The sequence below is a fragment of the Diadema antillarum genome, unplaced genomic scaffold (genome assembly GCF_040938485.1).
Source record: "Diadema antillarum isolate AM-2024a unplaced genomic scaffold, OU_Dant_1.0 seq00000173_RagTag, whole genome shotgun sequence".
Classification (NCBI taxonomy): Eukaryota; Metazoa; Echinodermata; class Echinoidea; order Diadematoida; family Diadematidae; genus Diadema; species Diadema antillarum.
The window spans coordinates 69,003-91,044 of NW_027271242.1; the positions used below are offsets into that span (position 1 = coordinate 69,003).

A 22,042-nucleotide genomic window follows, 5' to 3' on the forward strand; every position below is an offset into this window, starting at 1 on the left:
AATCAAGGGGTGCGACTTTTTGTTGGTTTTGTGATTCACGGTCACATGTGATCCAAACAATATCACACTTTTCGAGCAAAGAATGTTTTGTAAAGATGCATACTGCATACATTGTATGTGGCATATACTATTTTGTGGTGTTACTATCTTTACAAAGTTTGTGAATCGACTGATATCCATTAACAACTCGTAAAAATGTTGTCTCCCGTGACACAAAAGCATTGTATAATGTTGATCCAGGGTGGAAAATCACATACTTTTCCTTTTTAGAAAGGAAAAATACCTGTCTCATTCCATTAATGTGGTTCTCCATCACAAATGCAACCAGTCATGAAATTGCAGTGTAAGTCCCAATTTGTGAAATGTTATTCTTCTTGCAAAATTTGGAGCATACATGTATGTGTACATTAGTAGACTGCCAAAAAACGTCACATGTAATAGAGTCAAACCTTGCCACAAAATGCAGCTGGAAGACTTGGTCTTTGCATATCTCTTCATTGGAAATTTTGTTCTGCAAATGATAAGAGTGAATTATTGAACATCCAGTGGAAGTTTGGAGGTGCTAATTCTCTTTTGCAAAGTGAAAATTTATGAAATGTGCAAAGGTGTCAGTTTCTAGAACGAATTGCCTCCCCTTTTGACATCAATGCTATGATCCCATAGTTAATTCCCTTGTACTGTATTTCTAGTGCCCCTCAAAGCATTTCCTTGAATGAATGCAAAACATCTTCAAGGGCATAGAACATACTGGCAGTCAATGCAATGCTATGATACAGTATATCAAGTGGTAAATCTAAGCTTGTGATGTACTTCTATTATTAAAGGTCTCCTTTGGAATTGCGTAAATGGGAGCTATTGTGTAGTAGTGTATTACCTATTCTGTTCTGTTTATGTGATGATAGAAAGAAACTACTATATAAACGATCAAAGATTAAAAGATTAGAAAATATCACTAATTATTCGCTTTGTGCCCTTTCTTCTCCAGAAATGTTACATGTTTTATTTTACATGTAAAAATTCAGACTGATTGTTAGCCTTCTTGTCTAATGCAGGAGTGTTGAGTGTGTGTATGTATGCAGGATAGTCACAAGTAACTACAATGTAACACATTTTTGTGGGTTGGTATAGGCATATATAGGAGCACTGGAAAAGAAAGAAGAAAAAGTCTTGAGATTGGTGTGAACTTTTTGATCTCAATACAAGATACAAGTTGTATTTACCTCCGGATTTTCAGCTGTCAGTGCTACAGCCTTCATTTAATAGCGAAATGACCCATCTTTGCCTTGATCACATGGGTCATATTCTATTTATGACCCGCTTATCGACTGTCATGTGATCAAGGTGAAGACGGGTCACGATGAAGGCTGGAGTGTTGACAGCTGAATATTCCGGAGGTAAATATCCTGTTTTGAGATCAAAAGTTTATTACCAATTTCAGTTGAATTTCCAATACAGATGAGCATCTACTCTAAAAAAGAAAAAAAAGAAGGAAATATTTATCTAAGGCAAGTAGAGACGACACACTGGTCTCTCAAGTCAAACTGTCTTGGGCATATCAGATGCATGTTCTTTGTTTGGTTAAGAGTAACATGAATCAAATGTAGTACAAATTGATAAGGATGAATGCACATGACAGCAGACACAAGTGCAGCTGGTAACAAAGAAATAGACCTGGGCCCTATTTTATGAAGAGTTATAATTGATTATACACTCGTATTGTAAGTCTATAGCAGCCTGTGTGGTAAGTAAATTTATAATCGATTATACGTGTATCTTTTGATAAAACAGGGCCCTGATTTTGCAAATAAGACTTTATTGACTTACAAGCAGCCACATGTGCCAAACTACAACTTACAAGCACCTATATTCAACACATACCACACACACACACACACACACACACACACATCCCAAAGATATTGTAGACACACTGTGTGCGTGCATGCATTTTTTGTTCTGTATGATTATTGGGAAGACTCAATTGCACTCCAGTGAAATCGGGAAAGATGTATACGAGGTAACTGATTTATGTCAGACCGTCCCAAGCCAAGCTTGGAGTCAAGTTTGAGGTATGCCCAGGTAGTAAGATAAACAGTACAATGTATATTCTTAAAGTTGAGTTCACTCGGTACACTATGTATGGGGGGTTCTGTTTCCGTGTACATCACCAATTTACCAGGTACCATGTGTATCCATAGGTTAGTATCCAAATGTTGTCAGATACTTCCTGTTCAATCCTTTAACACAGCACAAACAGAATGAGACATGCAACAAACTTCATATGTGGATGAACCATCATAGCCATTTACTGATCAACCATGCTCACAGCATCAGTAGCCAATACACAATAATATGGTCTGAATGCATGGTGGAACTTTTAGGTCTCTTTATTCTGCTGAAGACAGATGTGTGAGTGAATGACTACACAATTCAACTGGAAAACAATTTACTGACCGATTGAATTTTCAGAATATTAGCTTCAAGTTTTCGGACTTTTCTCTAAAGCAACCACATGTTGATCAAGAACAAGGCTTTATCACAACCTAGTGATCACTTCCTTGCTTCTGTGCATACTGTATATAGCTAGTACTTCATGAGATAAGCCAATAATGGTACTGGTCTTGTGTAAACTGTATGCTGAAGTGATGAAGAGCTGAAGAGGTGAGTGTTCAGGGCACAAGTTGAATTATCCATCACCAAATTCACATATTTCTTGTTTCTTCCTTGAAGCACATCCACATCAATGCTACATAGTTCTCTGATAAAAGCTGTTGGGGATTATCGCAGAGAGAGGTTGGCATCTGGTAGTTCTCCCATCAACGATTGTGCTTAGACTTTCCCTGTAGGAGTCCATTCCATAACTGTTGTCAGCATGGCCAACTGCTCTCCAGAAACCTCCTCCCAGCTGTACTATTTACAATTTCTGCAAGTTCAAAAGGAGACAAATGCCTTCATCATAACACAAAACATCCATAGGTAAGGAAGTATCACACAATAACACAGTCTAAGAAGTAAGGGGGGGGGGGGTGTCTCTTGGTTACAGGGTAAAAGGGAATGAGCATCATATTTCTCCATTCCTACACAGATTGTAATTCTGCACATCATTGAACATTTCAGATATTGGTCTAATATCCTGTAGAAGCAAGATTATGTAGTGGTCACTAAAAATAATACATTTCTTGATACAGTGGATTCCCATTATAACGAAATCCTCGGGACCAGCAGTTTTCTTTCGTTATATCAAAATTTCGTTATAACAGAACAAATAAACAATTTTGCTAAAGAAACAGTTGTATAGAGGGGATAGTGTTGCGGCCTGAATTTTTACTTCGTTGGAACTGAAATTTCATAATAACTGTGTTCATTATAACAGGAGTGCACTGTAAATGTTTTGTACCTTTGGATCTACATGAGTGTAGTTACTTCAAACTAAATGTTATTCAATCCACTTTGGAATCCTTTGAAATTTCAACTGCCCTAAAATATCTTCAATTTAAATGGATCCTCATGCTTCCCACAATACAGTAGCACAACTGAAGATGACACACAAACCTATGATGATAACACTGCAATTAAATCCAATAAGTTTCATCATCTGTAGATGCATTCTGGCACCTCACCAAATGTTGACATCCAAACCCACGTCACAATGCTTGATGAAAAGTGAATTTAAAACAAAATCAAACACACAATTTGCTGATTCCACACCAAAAGAGTTTGCAAACACAGCCCCAGATTCAGGCTCACTCTTTGGTGCACTAATTCCTAAATGTGTGGTGAAAAACAAATCTTTTCCTTTTTCCACTTATTTCTGTTGATGTTAATGGCGCTTGTTGGAAATTTGTTGGCTCCTTCACGAAACAATTCGTACTTTCAAGCTTTCTACCTTATCTGCATTTTGGTTTTGTTCCTTTCTTTTTAATGTAGGTTTACTCCTTCAAAAACATTTACATGTGCTACATATTTATGGGCAATCCATGCTCCATCTTCTTGATCAGCAGGGCTTACCATTCCCAATTTACATGCAGCAAGGTTTCATCAATCTTCATCATCTGGAGGTATTCCTAACTCTTCATCGGTCCACTTGGATGGGTCTGGATATTCAAAGTGTCCCTGAACGACACAAGAGAACATTACACATTTGTCACACCACATTACAGACCATGATGGAGTGGAGGTAGGATTTTGAATAATCAAGAACAAAATGTTAACTTACATGAAAAGCTGAAGTAAAAAGATGAAGTAATGCAAATACACATGTATAGATAATCATTCATATGAATGTTTTACTTTTCAGTTAGCATGTGCACATTCATGTAGCTGAAGAATTTAAACATCTTTTTTTTTTTCTCTCTCAGAATTCTATCAAATGGACACGGGTCTTTCATCTTTTCTTTATTTCCACAGTACCACATACCAACACACATGGCGGTAGTCTGTAGCAAGCTTTTGTTAATGTGTTTGGTATCTGCTTGTCCTACATGATGCTACTAACAATACCCCTTAGCATGTAAATAAACCATACCAGTAATAGTAAATACGTGAGCAAGGAGTAAGCGTAGTCAACATTACAACAATGTGTGAAATTTGTGCGTAAAAATCTTGTTTACACAATCAACCTCGCCAAGAAGTCGACCTCACATGAATCAAACAGTTGGCCAAGTTGCCAAGTAAAACTCCCTTTTGGTTGGATGTAACCGTGTGTTCATTATATTGTGTACGTTGAAATTCATGTATGTTGAAGGGTTTTTCTGGTCCCTTTGGATTCAACTTACGCAGGGTTGAATGTATGTGTGAATAACCACAATGCATGTACCGGTATCACTATGTCCTTGCTACGTTTGAGACACAGCTACTCACTAATCCTTATAGGACAAGTACATACAGATACACTGAAATGTATTGAAGCTTACTCCTTTATGAGTGAAAAGGGAAATGCAATGCCATGGATAGAGATAAGAGTTAAGAACTTGCCTCAGGGTCATGTCTGATTTACATGTACATTGGTTGTGGGAACTGTAAGAGATATTTTCTGTGATTTGCACAAATAACTCATCCTAAATATTTCACATCCTAAAACACTTGCATTGGAGTCTCAGAGTCTTACTTAGGGTGTGTTTGTGCACGTTTGAAAGCCATTATGCTGTGCAAGACTACACAAATGTTTTAAACTAGCTTGCGCATGTATGCTACAGCTTTAGTCCATCTAAATCATTGAAAAAAATCACACGTTAGGCAGATATCAAATAGCAAAGACTTCCTTCTTCTCCAAAAACCAAGATGAGAAACTAGACTACCCTTAATTTCATTTTTTTTTATTTTTTAATTTGGCCTCATCTCAAATACTCACAAAAACATCTTCAGGTTCATGGTAAAACCTCCATAAAATCCAGAACCACATGGCAGACACCACCGCCATTCCCTGGATTTGCCTTGTCTTGGAAGGTGCATTTGCTCCTCGGTATACTGCTGAACCACTGTCAAAAGGGAAGGATACAAAACGACAAACATGAAGTTTTGAAAGGCACAGTGCTGCAAAATTAAATTTTACTGCTAATCACAGAAATATTCATGGGACATTAATTTTTGCTTATTTTACGCTGCTTTTGGCTAGCACAAATTTTATAAGCCACAAAAATATCTTCACAATTTTCTCTGCACATTTTGAAATGTTTGAATCATGTGCCTTGTCAGTGATACGTCCCTCCTGATACCAGTGTGTGTGTGTGGACAAATGTGCACACATGCCCTAGAACTATTAGTATTAATATATGCAGTACTCATTTGAACGCATATGCGTATGAATTAGTTTTTGTGCAGGCAGTACATTCGAATGGACTGGGTAACACATCAGTTTTCATACATTTTCTGTGAACTGGATGAAAACATACATTATTTGTACAATGTATGTCTACATCGTGCTATTGGTACCAGCTCCAAGGTTGGACCTCTCCTGCCATTTGGACGGCGTTGTGGTCTAATTACGGGTGGCTTGTGTTGAAGCAATTTGCAGCGTGAATTCAAGAACCCAAGATTTAAAAAAAAAAATGTTTTTGAGCCACTAGCCACAAAGCACGTGAAATTAATCAATTGCACGAAAACTTCAACATTTTTAGCATTCTATATGACCTTTATAACAAGAAAAGTTTGTACAGTTTATCTTCTACTTCAAGTGAAATATTCATAGCAGTATTAGTGACATTTACAGCCAGGTAATTCTTCATTCATGCTGGTACTATACATACAGTACAGTGTATGATTGAGGTTACCACCTATCGTCACCCTAAGGATCAGCAAGCTTGTTGATTCCAAAAGTATAAAACAAATTCGCCTAAGTTCGCCTCAAATACGCCATAAATACTGCAGTTTCGAATATCGTGACCTCAACCGTCCTGTTGATTCTGAATCTCCGTAGTGAAATAATGCCATTTTAGTGAACGCGAGGCATTTTCTGGGTAAATTACAGAATACTGGCAACCAATCACGGATAGCGCAAATCGGTCTGAAGAGCGTAATTACGTTTGCTGATAGCAACCATCAAAGATATTAATCCGATTTGTGATACAGTCCGTGATTTGGCTGACGACGATTGCATTTGTTTACGTATGTTTTCTTTGGTCTGTGCAGTGAGAGTGTGGTATTCATACATGGTTTTCAAGGGTTTCGGGGGAGTCCCCCGATAGCAATAATAATGTAGTTCTAGATCCAGACGATGCTACATTTGCTAGTCTAGACTAGCCGTTAAAAATTACCCGAATTTAAGATGTAAACTCATGTTTTTAGGAGTTGAGGATAGTCCGTATCCTAGAAAACTATAGAAATTTAGGTGAGACTTATATAATTGCTGGTTCTAACTTTACAGTAGAGCTTACACACTGTGTGGGTGCGCTTGACAGTCCACCATGTTGACTCTATGCAGTCAATACAACAGTACACATACTAAGTAACAGCTTACGTGTACATGTGGTAGTGGTAGCGCGTATTGAGTCTGCAGAACGCGCGCATGTTTACTAGTACAGTACATATAGCAGTTGAGCGCGCAATTGTCGCTTGACAATACGCGTATACGCCCTGCCCTGCCAAACTAGTGTGATTGATATGGATCGTGAAAGACTAGTGTCGAAAAGAGATGAAGGAAGAAGGGCTGCCAGCTGTGATGACGCCATCACGTTTAAAATAGTTCCATCAAAATCGGCTCGATTTTCTTTATCAACGATTTACTCGAGTTATCTTGATTTAGAGCAGTTTTCCTCCGAAACCACTCAATTTTCATAAAAATTGTGTGGTCAACCTACTTTTTGACGGCCGTTCCGATTCTGGCCTTTTCGGGGGGCCCCAGAGGACGGGAAAGACAAATTTCAGCCCTTTGGGCTGAAATTCATCTGTAAGGGAGAGCCGCTGGAGGCGGGGCCAAAGGCCAGGCCTCTGGCGGCTCTTATACGCACCAATATGCTAATTTATATGATGTGAAACCGGTATTCTGTAATTTCCCCCATTTTCTTTACCCGGCTTATAAAGGGTACCTCAACATCGGCACCCCCTCCCTCAATAGGTAATATTACACATGAATTTCACAGTCATGCGTCATGTTCGCAATTTACAAAGCAGATGTGTGTAACTAAACCGTGTTTAGTTCAGTTTGTTAATTTGTTTATGAGTTTGTTTTTTGTGTCTTCTTTTTATCATTTTCAAATCGCGGCACCAGTTTGCTGCAGGGGTCCAATTTGCGGCACCCCTAGGAATATCTAACCATATCTTCAAAAGTAGAAAGGTATTTTTTTTTTCTAAATTGTTTTATTTGAAGAGCAACTGAAGAGCTTTCTTTTGATACTCGAATCATGAAATAACTCGGATGATGGCCTTCATAATTCTAATCTAAACCGTCTGTGTAACGCTGTTTTCAAAAAAGTATGACTTTCTTACAAAATGTTAAGATTTTGTTCTGTTGCTAGGCAACCACCATCATCTCTTGTTTGTATCTTTATACAAAATCTTACTACCAAAAGAGGCCTGGCATGGTAAGGATTCCTTGTGTAACTGTGTTAAATATTCTAAAATTCATTTCCTTTGTCAGTTTTGAGGATTGCAACAGTGACCAAAATGTCGGGGATGGGTCCAGTTTGCGGCACCCCTATGGGATTTACACACATAGTGCTATTTTACATGTGAAAATGGGTGGAAATTGATGAAATACATGCGATCTTGAAAAACTATGAAATCGTGAAGGATCGTGATAATGAATCCAAATCAAGTGTTCTAACAAGCTGAAAACTAGTTGGACCATCTAAAAATATTTTGTTTTTGCAAAATTTTTATGTTTGAAGAAATTCAATTCAATTCAATTTAATTCGTTTATTCATCTCAATCATCATAAAAACAAATACATTGTGAGATCAACATAGTAAAAAGAAAAAGAAATATTGATGAGGAGAACGGGGACTACAAAAAGCGATAGCTTGAAAAGGCGTAAAGCCCCCAGATTACAATGGTAAATAGAATGCATGTACATGTACATGACGAAGTGAACAGAATTTTTAAATGAAGTAAAATAATGAACTGCTTCAAATTGTACATAAAACACAGGAAATACTATACATTGAAATGGAAAAAAATAAGAAATCAGGGGACATTTTTGTGTGGGGTGCTGCAAACTGGACCCCCATGCCACAAACCGGGTCCTCTTGGTGGTTGCAAATTTTCTGCATTAAATTGATTATGACTAGGGTAATTGTCCACCATACAAAATTGTGATGCAGTGCCCTGCCCTGGCACTTGTCATGTATTTAACTTAAGCTACGGTTTACTTTTTCATTTCACGAGCTACATGTAACAGCTATGATATGCAGGGTGCCGATGTTAAGGCACCCTGCCGATACGTGGTACCCTTACCATACAGCTAGAATCTACTGTAGAACTGTCTAGACCACTAGAATCGTATATTTTTACAGTGTAAATTTACACGCACGCACCGTAGTGTACTGTTGCAGTGATTGTGAACACACTAACACGATAACTAATATGTGGGGCTCGGCTTTAGTAAGAACTTCTCGCCATTTTAGTTGACATTGGGAAAGAGCAACTGGCTTTAAGGCTACAATCAAGGAATTCGTTTGAACTTACTGTCGGACTGGTGCAGTTGAATTCATACCAGAGATGATGCGCACCCCATTTCTTATTCTACTTACGGCAAACATCCCGTATGAAAAATATAACTGAAGAGCAGCAACGGGAAGAATTCGCCGATCCAAAACGCAAAATTCTTGTTTCCCAGATTTAGATGCCGCCCTCTACGCTCAATTAGGCAGCAATCAATTATCTCTCACTTTTTAGTATAATATAATAGACAGTAGATTAGGCATCTGATAAAATATTCCCCAATTTGAACATTTTCTTTTAATATCAGTATGTAAATTAATTGAATTGAACTTCAATTCATACTAAAAGATTAATGCAATAAAATGGGGAGATTTAGGTTGCGAAACATTGAGGGGATCTTTATGTTTCTTGCATAGCTTCTCGGTGACGTATCTTCTGTTGCTGTCTATTAGATACTAACATATATTATTGTCCATTGGCAACGTACATAAACAATAATACAAGCTGCATGCTACGGTGTGTCCTCGCTCGCGGATCGAGTTCACTGTGTGGTACAAGGTGCGGTAGGCCTACTTTATGTACCATACGTAGGCCTATCTACAGTTCTACCGTTTACACAATGATGCCGAGTACAGAGTCCTGCTATCTATATATCTCACACGCTGTTCCCCGTGTAATGGGTCCGTAAATATACGATGGCAGTGATCTCGAGCTTACAGTGATTACACTGAAACTGAAAGACGTTTTGGCACGCTTACTCTATCTTCCGTGCGTGGACCGTGGGAATGCCTTCGTACCTGTAACACGTTAACGTTAGAAGTTTATAACACTGACATTGATTGCACTTCTTGTCTTTCTGGAGCTGGAGAAGAGTCTAACACGTTAGACAAGTGGTCTTATAAGGTAAGGGCCTGCACAGTGTAAATTACTCTATCTACACTAGATTCTATGGCCTCTATGCTCAGTTCTGGCGCTGCTCTGCCTCTTCTGTAACCGCAGCAGCGACCCCATACGGACAAATACGTAGTGTGTTACAGCGCCCCGCGACGGGGTTACCTCTTCTGCTGTGTTTACATGTACTATGTACCATGTGTCCAAGACTCCAAGTTCAAACATCGCAACACATGACCATGTTATTGTATGTTAAACTTTACTACTAGTATAACGTTAGACTGCCAGTGCAGTGCCTGGTCTACTTCTGATAGCCGATAGTGAAGCATTGTTGGAGTACGACATTGTCTATTGAAAGGTAAATGCCGTGTCATGTTATGTGACCGTCAAAGATATTTACGGAATTAGCGTTAGCTTAAATTTTTTTGTGTTAAATAGGCATGATAAGACAAGATTACTAGTACATATTTAAATATAGGCCCTCTACATTACAAGTGTACAACGTATTAAAGAATCATTAATGTTGGAAAATATGCCCAAAAATACATTTTCACATTGTTGATGTACAATTTACGTAATTCAAGCTGAATTGAGCATTCATATTCACTCAGTGGGGTGATGATGAAGGTGTGTCAAATGGTACAGTGTATACAAATCATATATAGACCCTATTTAATTCATAATTGTAACAATCTTTCACATCTCGCAAACGGATTTACAAGTTGTACATCAATTTTGTGATGTAATTAATCAATTTTCTTTTGTTATTTTCCAGCATCTTTAAATAGTCCTGTGACGTGTGCATCAGGCATCATGGCTCCTATTCATCTCATTCAAGAACTGGCTTCACAGACAATGTTCGGCGAATTAAGTGCCAAGAATGTAACCTTCATCGTTGACACCTCGGGAAGCATGTACCCATACCTTCCGGCCATCAAAGATCACCTGAATGAGGTGCTGCTTGCCCGTGCACACCGGGAGAAGGATTCCATGTTTAATGTCATCGAGTTTGCCTCAGCGGTCACGCCTTGGGCTGACCGCATGGTTCGTTGCACTCCACAGACCGTCAGTGTGGCCGGCGAGTGGATAAACAAGCTTAGCTGTTCCGATGGGACCAACACGCTGGATGCTCTTAGGCTGGCATTCTCCGATTCTGTGTGCGAGGCCGTGTACTTGGTCTCCGACGGTCTCCCAGATCAGCAACCTACAGACATCCTCAAGCAGGTTGCCGCCGTCAGTGAGGGGCGTCCTATCCATGCGATTTATCTCACGGGGTTGCATGCTGAAGTGGCCGCACAGGAATTCCTGGAGAGCCTCGCAGCGCAGACGCTGGGTACCTTCCATGTGATAAGCATGACCAAACAGGGTAGCATCGAGCGAGTGGAGGCTGTTGTTACGTCAGACCACAGTCCACTAAGGATTAGGAATGCTGTTTACAGGAAGCAAGATGACACCTGTGTTCCCTTAACCACTCTGGATAACCCTCCCATTGCAGAAACCACATCATACCAAGTACAGAACCATGTTCCAGCAACCAGCATCAAGACAACACTTGATAATCCCCCTCAGGTGAAGAAAACTAGTTTTTTTCTCTCTTCTCTTTCACTTTTGCTTTATTTATGGACATTCACTTTAAACTTATTTGCTTTTGATATTTTGATTTTTTTATGAAGCAGATATATGTGCAAATATACTAATATTCACATTTGTATGACCTTTATATCAAGAAAAATGTGTACCTACAACATTTGTATCTTCTACTTCAACTGAAATATTATAGCAGAATCAGTGACATCTACAACCAAATGATTCATAAATGGAGGTGTGCTGTACATACAATACAGTGTCCATGTATGCATGATGCATACCGGTACACACAATTTAGAAGCATACCATTTATTCTGTTTTGCCAAAATGATGAAGTATGATATAAACAATACATCTAATAGCACTCTTCATTTGTTTGCCATTTTGCAGAGTGCAACCATCACATACAAGAGTGAGGAAAATGGGCAGCCACTGAAATACTGCAGCGTGACCACATCAGTGGATCACAACCCAGCAGCAGAAACCGTCATAGTGAGAGAGCCACTCGCACCGCGCACCATCATCAAGATTCCAGCCGCCACAGCCTGGGAGACAGTGAGGTAAGATGTTTGACAGAAATACAGGATCTCATATCTGTGCTCAGAAGGATGACTTTTTTGCATGTGTGCTTCCCTTATAATGTCAACTTGCTCTATCCTTATGTACACTCTTGTATTTATCTCCTTTGCAGTTGCTCAGGTTGACAATGAAACGGTGTAGCGCTGGGAATGTCAACGTCAAGATTTAATATCCACACATTTAAATTAATCATTGAGTTAAGCAATGCTATCTTAGTCTCAGATAATGATATTGCTGGTGTAAGTTGCAAAGCTTCTTTGCAAGAGTGTACTCTGGATCATTTTGCAGTAATTTTGCAGTATTGATCTTGATGTCTTCAAAACTTTTATGGATACTCTGCAGTTGTTGTTGATGTTGTTCATCGAGTAGATACTATGATGCTAATATGAATGCAGACACAAGGCTGCAATTCCAGCATTCTAAATTCAAAAATTTAAGTCTCATTCTGTATTTTCTGAAACTTATTTTTGGTGTGCAAATATTAAAGTGAAGTGATGGAAGTTTATTTTCTTTTACAAACAATAAGGTATACACATGTGCGCGGGATCATAAACAGTTACTTTCTATATGAAATGTAAGCGGTTCTCCATAGATCTGTAATATGCTTGGAATCATGTTTCATACTTCAAGATGTTACTAACCTAACATACATGTCTTTTCATTTTTCTTCTTTCTAGAACTGAACCTGCGGCAACCATCATTCCAGCAGTCACCCCTGCTCACTCCTTTGCAGAACTCGCTGAGGGAATGAGAGTTTTTGCGCGCAGGGAGAGAGATGGCTATTACTGTGCAGGGACAATCAAAGAAAAGGTACAATTGAAAAGATCTCTGAAAAGCTGAGTAAGGTTTGGTAGTGGTGAAGTTACATACTGATATGTAAATAAAGTAGAAATACATTCTATGTGATTTGGAAGCTCAGTGTGAAAGTTTGTCAAGCAAATCCATTTGGACTAAAAGATTAAAAAGACATTTACTAACATATGACTCTTCCAAGCAACAATAATAATCCTTCACCCAAAAAATACTACAGTGAAGCATGAAAGTATGTATTAGTTTCTTTACTATTAGCTGTAATGCTATCAAGATGAAATGATATCTTATAATTATAAGACATACATTTCATTTGAATGAGATATAAAATTTTGCATACTTTCCTTGTCACTGTACATGAATTATGCTTGGTTAGAACCAAAAATGTGTCTAACAAATTTGCTCTTTTCAGTACAGAACCCAGTGCATTCACCTTAGTTTGTCTTTTATTTGCCTTTTCAGTTGTCAGCAATGCGTTCCTACCTTGTCTTCTTTGACAAGGATCCGTCCGGTGGGAAGTGTCAGCATCTGCTCCAGGAGACCAGTATCTTTGACATCATCGCTTACAACGATGCCATGCGACACCCAATCGTCCCCGGCGACAAGGTGCTGGGACCCTGGGAGAAAAATGGCTACCGGTTTGCTCCGGGCATTGTCCTTGAGGGTATTGAGGGGCGTTCCACTGGATGTAAGTGACCTTCTCTCATGTACTTGCAGTTACGAGCATTTATCATGTATTTTTCTTGAACAAAGTGTAAAGACACTGTGCAAAGTTGAATGCTGTAATAGGAAACACAAAATTGGTCATTTGGTTATTCTTTCAAGAAGTACATTATACTTCAATCTGTTGTTGTTGTTGTTGTTGACTGTTAAAGGACAATAGTTTTTAAATGTCAGTGATATACACTGGATTTTTTTTGCTTGTTTTGAAGGAAGTCTGTATCATTTTAGTTTTTGGTCTCTTAAATTTCTTGCACAAGCTTGAGTGTGGAAATTTCAATCTATGTGCATGTTTGACATCCATTGTGGTGTTCACGTTGGATGCATGAATATCATGTAAGCATGTCTTCTGAAGTGACCAGCAAAACTGCTGTATCACTCATATCTTTTTGACGGGCTACCTTGATCTTACAGGTGCTGCTGATTCGGACAATCTGGTGGTGAACTTCTTCAATGGTAAAACAGCCAAAGTGCCAAAGCAGACAGCAGTGTGGATCCCCCACAAAGAGTACGAAAGGCACAGAATCGAGATCCAGATGCCTCTTACGGCAAGACATTACGTGGTGAATGAGCCGAGCTATGAGAGGTCCATTGCTGGCTACACAGTTCCCAGCGTGCCGAGTGAGGGTACAATCAATGGGTCTGTGGTTGGGCTACCTGTCCTGCAGCAAGGGTGTGTATATGTTCCCATGGTGATGAAGGCGGGCTCTCTCGGTTACGGGCACAGGCTGAACACGTCCGTGCGGCAGAGCGCTGTGAAGAGCGAGGACATGCATGCGCTGATCCCCGGCACAGGACTGACACGGGAGGAACTCAACGTGAAAGTCATGAAGCAGCTCATGGACAACAAGATGCTCGGCAGCAGCATCCTGAAAGAGGAGGGCGGCAACGCCAAAGACGGCGCCAAGTCGGGAAGGGATTCCGCTCTGCAGAAGAGCGTCTCGTTCCAGGAGGACAGCTTTGGGCGCGACAGCGGGATCAGCTCCATCAGGACTGAGCAGGACTCGGAGGGTGAGATGACGGAGGAAGAGCAACTGGAGAAAGAAGTGGAGGAGATCAAGAAGAGGATCGAGGACTCCAGGCAGGAGGTCTCCTCCTTGATCGACACCGGCATGCAGACTATGTCGCTGAGGGACACTGCCGTCGGGACGGATTCCTCACTCTTCTACCCATACCCGAGACCGCGGTCAGCCAAGGGAGAGCCCCGCCCACCCTGGAAGTACTGGAAGAGGATGCCGCGTCCTCGCAGCACCCATGAGGAGCTGACAGGACAGGCCAAGGTGAAAGCCAAGGCAGACCCAGCGTTCGTCTTTGAAGACAAGGATGTGTATGCTCCTGTCGATAGATCCACATTATTTACACCGGTAAGTTGAATTAGCTGGGATTCTCCAAAGTGCTTCCCATTTTATTTTTTTTTGCACCGTATGTGATGAAAATAATCTTAACTTTATTCCATTCTTTTATCTTTTTCAAAACTGATGAATTTTGGAAATTGCCCCAAATATTTTGTGCTATCATATCGTATTTGCCAATTAGACAAAACTGATTCAGGTGAAACATAAGCAACACAAATTTAAATACTTTAAAAATGTCATGAAATAAAGCGGCCTTTGTGTGGCATTCTTCATATTTCGTTCATTCCACTCTCTTGTAAATTCAAAAGTGACAACAAAATGAGTACTAACAATGAAGGGTTCACTTAGAGTTTCAGGCATCTCTTTTTGCTAAAAAACCCCCCAAACAAGCTGTAACAACTGCTTGAAAGTACAAATGTGTCATTTTTATGTGCATGAATGTGAATGTTTTAATTTGAATTCTAATTGGTCCCATGTATAATCAATGGGTCAAACTATAAAGAGCAGTGAATAAAAATACATTTGGGTGATGTGCTTTGCATAATTCATGTTACCACAAGTGTATAGTAACATCTTGGACCTTATGTTGTAGATCCCTGTGAATTATGATGTGTGATTGCTCTCTGTCTGAGAGTCAAGTTTGATGAATGATCACAAGATGTTTTTGGTTTTGAAAATTATTTAAAAAAAATAGTTTATGTACCTATCATTCCTTGTAATTTGATCACAAAGGTTGATGGACAGTCCCCCGTAAAGAGTGATCGAGCCATGGTTGAGTGGGAGATGGGCCGCCCACGCCCACGCACAGCTCACGTGGGGCCGTTCCGAGACACTGCATTGGAGGCTCCTCTGGAAGCCAAACTACAACCCACATATTACGAGCAGCAATCCTACACAAGTCCCGTCAACAGGACTTCTGTCTTTACACCTGTAAGTACATTCTTCCTCTTCCAGGGCTTTTTCCCCCCAAGTCAAACTGCATTTATTTTGTGATAATTTTCTGCACTCTCATTCAAGGTCCATATCTGGAAATTTGTTTCTGTGAACTGTATGAAAATGCATGATGGTTAAACTCATTGTTGAAGTGATTGTACAATAGTACTATCTAATTGTACATTGTATAATGGTATCCTCATATGCCTTGAGCATTGATATATATCTTGATAGCTGATACCTCAATGTTTTCTTTTAAATTGCTTGAATTGTTTGTCAATATGATTTACTCATAGAGGGACATTCACATGTGTGTCCATTGGCTTGAAGTTTTGATTTTTGACATTTAATAATCTCATGTTTGGCATTAAACCTTTTGCCATCTCCACTTGCAGGTGAATCACTCCAAAGTGCATAGTGACCGTGCCATGATTGAATGGGAGATGAAGCAGCCCCGCCCACCTCCAACTCATCAGCAGAGCCCGCCAAAACCTCAGGGCCAAACCATCGGTAAGTTACTATTCCTTTAAGGCCAAATACAGATATATTATGTTAAGCCATACCAACTAGCAGGGTTCTCATGTACTAGAAAAAAAAGGAAGATATATCTAGTTGATAAAGGATTATCTTATCCTCACCTGCCTTCAGTTCCTTTGCTCTTCTGACAAATGTTGTTGATTGTGATGAGACAGATTTGTGCTGTCCCTCAAAACTTACCTGTGGAAAGTATAATTTTCAAAGGCTCTTGGACAGAAGAATTTAGAGGTTGCAAACCATGAGATTCTTGACATTATTTCACACTTTGGTGAACCATTTTGTTTGAATATACAGTGCACTCCCGTTGTAACGAACATGGTTACAACGAAATAAAAATTCAGGCCTCAACATTATCTACTCTATGTTTTCTATTGTTTATTTGTTCGGTTTTAACAAAATTTCGATATATTAACGAAAGAAAACTGCCTGTATTTTTCATTAAAAAACACACCCACACATAAGCACACAAAGTCATCACTCACTAATACATCCAACTTGTTTGTCATGCGAAAGAACTGGTTCCTTGCCTCCACAGGCACACGGGATGAGATCCGGGAGGCGAAGGAGAGAAGCTACATCGAGTTCCGTAGGATGCAGACAGTGAGGCGAGAGTACACCTGGTATGTCAAGGACCAGGAGATGGCCAAGATGAAAGAGGCGAGGGATGAGAGATGCAGGTGAGATTGAAAAGTTTTCTGACCCCAGGATGGTTGTAATGCCACAGCTAATTCCTTGTTTGACTACAGACTAGAGAACTATATATTTGTTTGTTTCATTTGCTTCTGCATTTCCCCTGCAACATGATAATTCTAAATAGATGTTTTGTCCATTTTGAAGAAGAAAAACAAGGCTTGCAGTGCCTTTCAAAATCAATGGAATTAACAACTTTAGAGTTGGTCGTTTGTGATTAATGTTATGCAACTTTTATTTAAGTGTGGGCATCGTTGAAAAAAAAAATGGTTCTATGCCGTCATGATCTGTCATGACAATGTTCAGAGAACTTCCTGTCGTAACAGTCCATGTTTCTGTATGTGACCTGACAGGCAATTCGCAGCTGAAGTGACCAGACGGGATGTCCAGCGGCAGAAGGACAGTGAAGCCAAGATGGAGGGCATCCAGAATGCCAAGCGGGCGGTCAGTCAGACCATCGCCCAGCGGCAGGATGAGCTGGGCCGGTGGAGCGACTCTCGGGACCAGCGGCGGGTGGAGGCGCTGAGGGTGCGCAACCAGCAGCGGCTGGACACCAAAGCCACGAGGGACCGGGAAATAGAAGACTCTCGGCAACGCACTCAGGTGAGAGGGTAGAACTATTCACCATTTATTATTTCTTCTTTTTTTTAATATGCTGACACAATATTCCCTCCTTTGCTACTTTCTTACAGTTTCCTTTTCAATTTTTTCTTTCAGTCCCTATGTATTCCTCTTGATTCAAATAACTATATCCCATATCATTAGAGCTCATAAAGTTGAAATTACTTGGCTTTTTTGCTAATTTCAGAACAAATTATGGAGCCTTGAATATCAAGGACTGAAAAATTAAAAGGCAAAAAAAAGTGACATAATTAACTTATCATGAGGAAGATATGGACATGGTAGTATAAGTAGCTATCAAACAAGTCCAAGAAGAATTATTCTCTAACAAGATATATGTGTATGCATGTATATGATATGTGTACATGAGAACATATGCATGTATGTATGAATGTGTATGGTAGGCATGTACATAATGTTTGTACATGTATGTGTATAATGTGTGTATAATCTCGTCAAAAAGGATATATACTGTACATATGTGAGTACACTAGATAAATATAGCATACATGTTGATTTTTTTTTTCATTATTCCTGGTAGGAGGCCAAGATGCAGCGAAATGAAGAGCGCTCCAAGCAGCACGTGGAACGTCTGTGTGAGAGGCGCCAGCAGGAGGCAGCGCGGGACCTCCAGATGAGGAGCAAGGAGCTCCACCGCCGCGCCCACTTCCGCAACAAGGAGCGGCAGAACCAGGAGCGCAAGGACATCCGCATCGCCATGCGGGAGCAGAGGAACGAAGAGTTCAGGTCGCAGGTCCTACCCTGAGAACTTTCGTAATGGGACGACTGCGGCGCGAGGCGACTCTCCCACGGAGGCACATCCAGCATCGTCAGATACTGAAATCCATCAACACAGGACGATGTACATGTATGCATGGAATATATTTCATGGTGGGTTCAATGCCATGCATAATCTGTGAGCCTGTACATGCCTGTAGAAATAGTAACTTACATCACCCAGGGATATATGCACCCAAATGTATGAAGCCATTATTGATAAATTATGGAAATCTGTTGGACAGTTAGGCCAAATTCTATGATAATTACCCAACTAGAAGATACTGTATATGACATGATCATATCACTATATACGCATTGTCAACAAGAAGAACCTGTTATGCTTCTTGGTGCATGCAGATTCATCATACAAACAGATTTCGTAGTATGCTAATAAAGTCAAGTCTTTAAGTTAAATATTAGTATTGACTTCCAAAGTTCAGTACCTTTTTTTATCATCATCATCTCTTTTTTGACAAAAAAAGAAAAACAATTTTCTTTTCTTGCAGCTACATTGTAACTCCATTTGACCACTCATTTGAGTTATATATGATGAAACTGCCACAGTTCAAGAGAGCTTTATATGTACATAGTAGATTTCTGTAAGCATTTTTGTGTCTTTTTTTCAATACAAAAAGAGACTTTTAAACAGTCATCAAGTGTGTACGTCTTGTCGTCATCATCTTAAAAAAAAAAAATAAATAAATAAAAAAATACCAGTGAGCTTTCTGTGGACAGTCAGATATGGACAGACAGTCGTACTGAAGTGGTCTTCTCATGTATTACTAGTGTTAGTAAACATGTGATGGGACATTATGGTTCATTTGATATACATACTCTGTCCATCTGTGTTGCAATCGTATTCCAGTGCTCTTCTGTGGTTGTTTCTGTTCATTTTTTAGGGGTTGCATATTTGAGTCATAGTCACCAATTATGAAGTGATCGTGTCTGTACGAGTGTACAGTTAGAAACAACTCTTTGGTCTTTTTAAGACACCAGCAGCTTACAGTTTTTTTATGGTTAAAATTTTGTGTCTCTTTCAAGGGAAAGTTTATTTCTAGTGTTCTCAAACAGAAGAATTTACCTCAGATAATTGTAAATCTGTTAGCTTATTTAATGTATTATAAAATGTATTTATAGAGCTGACATGTCTATCTTTGAGTGCTCATGACCATGGGTGTATGAAACAGTTTAAATACGAATACAGATTTTATATTCTTCTTTATTGCAGAGACTATTACAGGTACACAGGTCTGTGAGAGTTTGATAGTGCGTTAAGTGTACATGAATAATTTTAAAATGTACTAGGTAAAAAAAATAGAAACATGATTTTCACAAACCTTAATTTGTGTATAGTGTGTATAAATTGTCTATACAAAATCATGTGGATATGTTTAGAAAATTTATAATTTAATAGAGTTGCATGCAGAAGAAGTACTCATAAGAATTGAAAATGTCAGTACCAAACTTCATTGCTGAATATAAAAAAGAAGAAAAAAAATCTGTTTCTTTACATATATCAGTTACTTTTTGTTATTTTCATGGACAGAGAATGAATAGCTTTTAGAATGACAGGATGCATATTGTATGAATTTAAGGATGAATATTGTAAATGGTGTATGGCCGGTTACTTTTTAGTAATTTCAAATTCATGACTTGTGATTAAATATTCTTTGTCTTATCTTCTTTTAAAGGTTTTTACTTCAACTTTTAAACTCATCGCAAGTTCAACTCAGGATTTTTTAAGTGGTCCATAAAATTAGTTTCAACTGTGTGTGGTGGACGTAAAAATGATTTGACATTTTTCTGAGATAATTAATGCAAACTAGATGGGTGCCATGTATTTATGACATGGTCAGGTTTGGCCAGTCAAAGATCATAGAAGGGAAATATCTTTGCTGAAGGGGGGAGGGGGTCAAGGTGGTTGGTATGCGTAGTCATCTCATCCTCATTGGCAGGACTTTATGCATTGTATATTTGAGCCTCTCTCTTTGGGAAATTTTTTTATAACAATTGTTTAATTGGATTTAATCATTGCATGTCAAGCATGTATAAAGCATACAAAGTAAAAATAAAAAAATAAAAAAAATCACCAAAAACGAAAATGATACTTGACACTTTACAGGATAATAGTAGGACATACAAAAAAGGCCAAGTATTTATCACATGTAACCATGAGGACTAATCTTTGGAAAAAAATCTACTGCCAAACCTTAATCTAGGCATTTGAATTCTTCAGAGATTTAATAGACAAACTGACAATTTTCAGAAGAGTATCAAAAACCAATGCGATTGAGGGCAAAATGATAATGGGACAGACTGAAATATCAGGAAAATGCACAGCAAGGCTACTATGTTTGTAGCGTGCCTTATGATTTCATAACCATTCTATGATAAAAATGTCAAGAAAAAAAAAACTCCTTTGAATGAATGTTGTACCATATGTATCATGAAAAGTGAAAAACTGTGTCCTAGGTCACTGTATATTGAAGTTGTACCTTGTATAATAGAGCAGAAATACAATAAATTAAAATGGACATAGATGTTCCCGAACACTTGAGAGTGATGATGATATTTTTTCCACTTGCAGAGAAGATCTGTGTGTGTGAGAGAGGATTAGCAGAGACTGTGGATCCTAGAATATCTCAACACTTGCATTCATCTTATGATAAGTTTAGAAAAAAATCATTAGCTTTCACAAAAATAACATGAGGTTGACACTCATGCCATGGGCATTTTTTAGAATTTTATTGTAATGCACTATTGACGGTGGTGATAAATATAAAAATATATAAATTATATAAAATCAAAATCATACTGAATGAACAAATACCTCAAATAGAACATTGCATTTATATTATCATAGAATATCATCATAAATCAGCTATATCATAACTCTTTGTCACACCCAGGTTCTGTGTCGCATAGCACTTCAATATAAGATGTACTTAAAGGTTTTATTTCTAGCAGCTGCTAGGCAGCAACTATTTTGGCTCAAAGCAGTTGCATTGTTGCTATGGTAACTACAATTACTGTTCATTAAGACGAATGCAAGTTACCGTCACAACTCAAGGCCAAGAATTTCAATTATATTGATGCATACATTCATCGCTGTATAAAATCAATTTGAGTTTCATTGAGAGATTGGAATGCCAAAGCAACATACAAGGATGAATAGATTACGAAGTTTGGCCACAAATTTTCTGTGACCATTTTCCTTTTATCTCAAGAAGATGGAAAAGTAAATGTCTACCTACAGCTTTTTGCAAGACTGCATTAGAAATTTCTCAGCATCACTCAACAATCTGAAAGGCAATGTTGAAAATTACTCGGCTACAACAGCGTCAGCGGTGCTGGAATATTTGATACCATGTGAAAAGTTGCACAATCTATGGTTTTTATACAAATAGTATGCTTTCTTAGTAAAAAAAAACAAAAACATGTAA

The 22,042-nt window shown here is 38.8% G+C and overlaps 2 protein-coding genes across 2 annotated transcripts; one reads left to right on the plus strand and one right to left on the minus strand.

Annotated features, from left to right (window-relative positions):
* Positions 1 to 2,389: 2,389 nt before the first annotated feature.
* Positions 2,390 to 9,269, minus strand: LOC139728319 (NADH dehydrogenase [ubiquinone] 1 beta subcomplex subunit 2, mitochondrial-like). The gene is made up of 4 exons (XM_071639266.1): positions 9,121 to 9,269; positions 5,351 to 5,477; positions 4,009 to 4,113; positions 2,390 to 2,923 (listed from the first exon to the last, which is right to left on the minus strand). The coding sequence occupies exons 1-3, from the start codon at positions 9,192 to 9,194 to the stop codon at positions 4,039 to 4,041; spliced, it is 276 nt and encodes a 91-aa protein (XP_071495367.1). The 5' UTR covers positions 9,195 to 9,269; the 3' UTR covers positions 2,390 to 2,923; positions 4,009 to 4,038.
* Positions 9,270 to 9,671: 402 nt separating this feature from the next.
* Positions 9,672 to 18,903, plus strand: LOC139728320 (uncharacterized). The gene is made up of 11 exons (XM_071639267.1): positions 9,672 to 9,999; positions 10,763 to 11,556; positions 11,965 to 12,134; positions 12,831 to 12,963; positions 13,426 to 13,651; positions 14,098 to 15,047; positions 15,771 to 15,968; positions 16,367 to 16,481; positions 17,044 to 17,185; positions 17,552 to 17,801; positions 18,361 to 18,903. The coding sequence occupies exons 2-11, from the start codon at positions 10,801 to 10,803 to the stop codon at positions 18,583 to 18,585; spliced, it is 3,165 nt and encodes a 1,054-aa protein (XP_071495368.1). The 5' UTR covers positions 9,672 to 9,999; positions 10,763 to 10,800; the 3' UTR covers positions 18,586 to 18,903.
* The last annotated feature ends 3,139 nt before the right edge of the window (positions 18,904 to 22,042 follow it).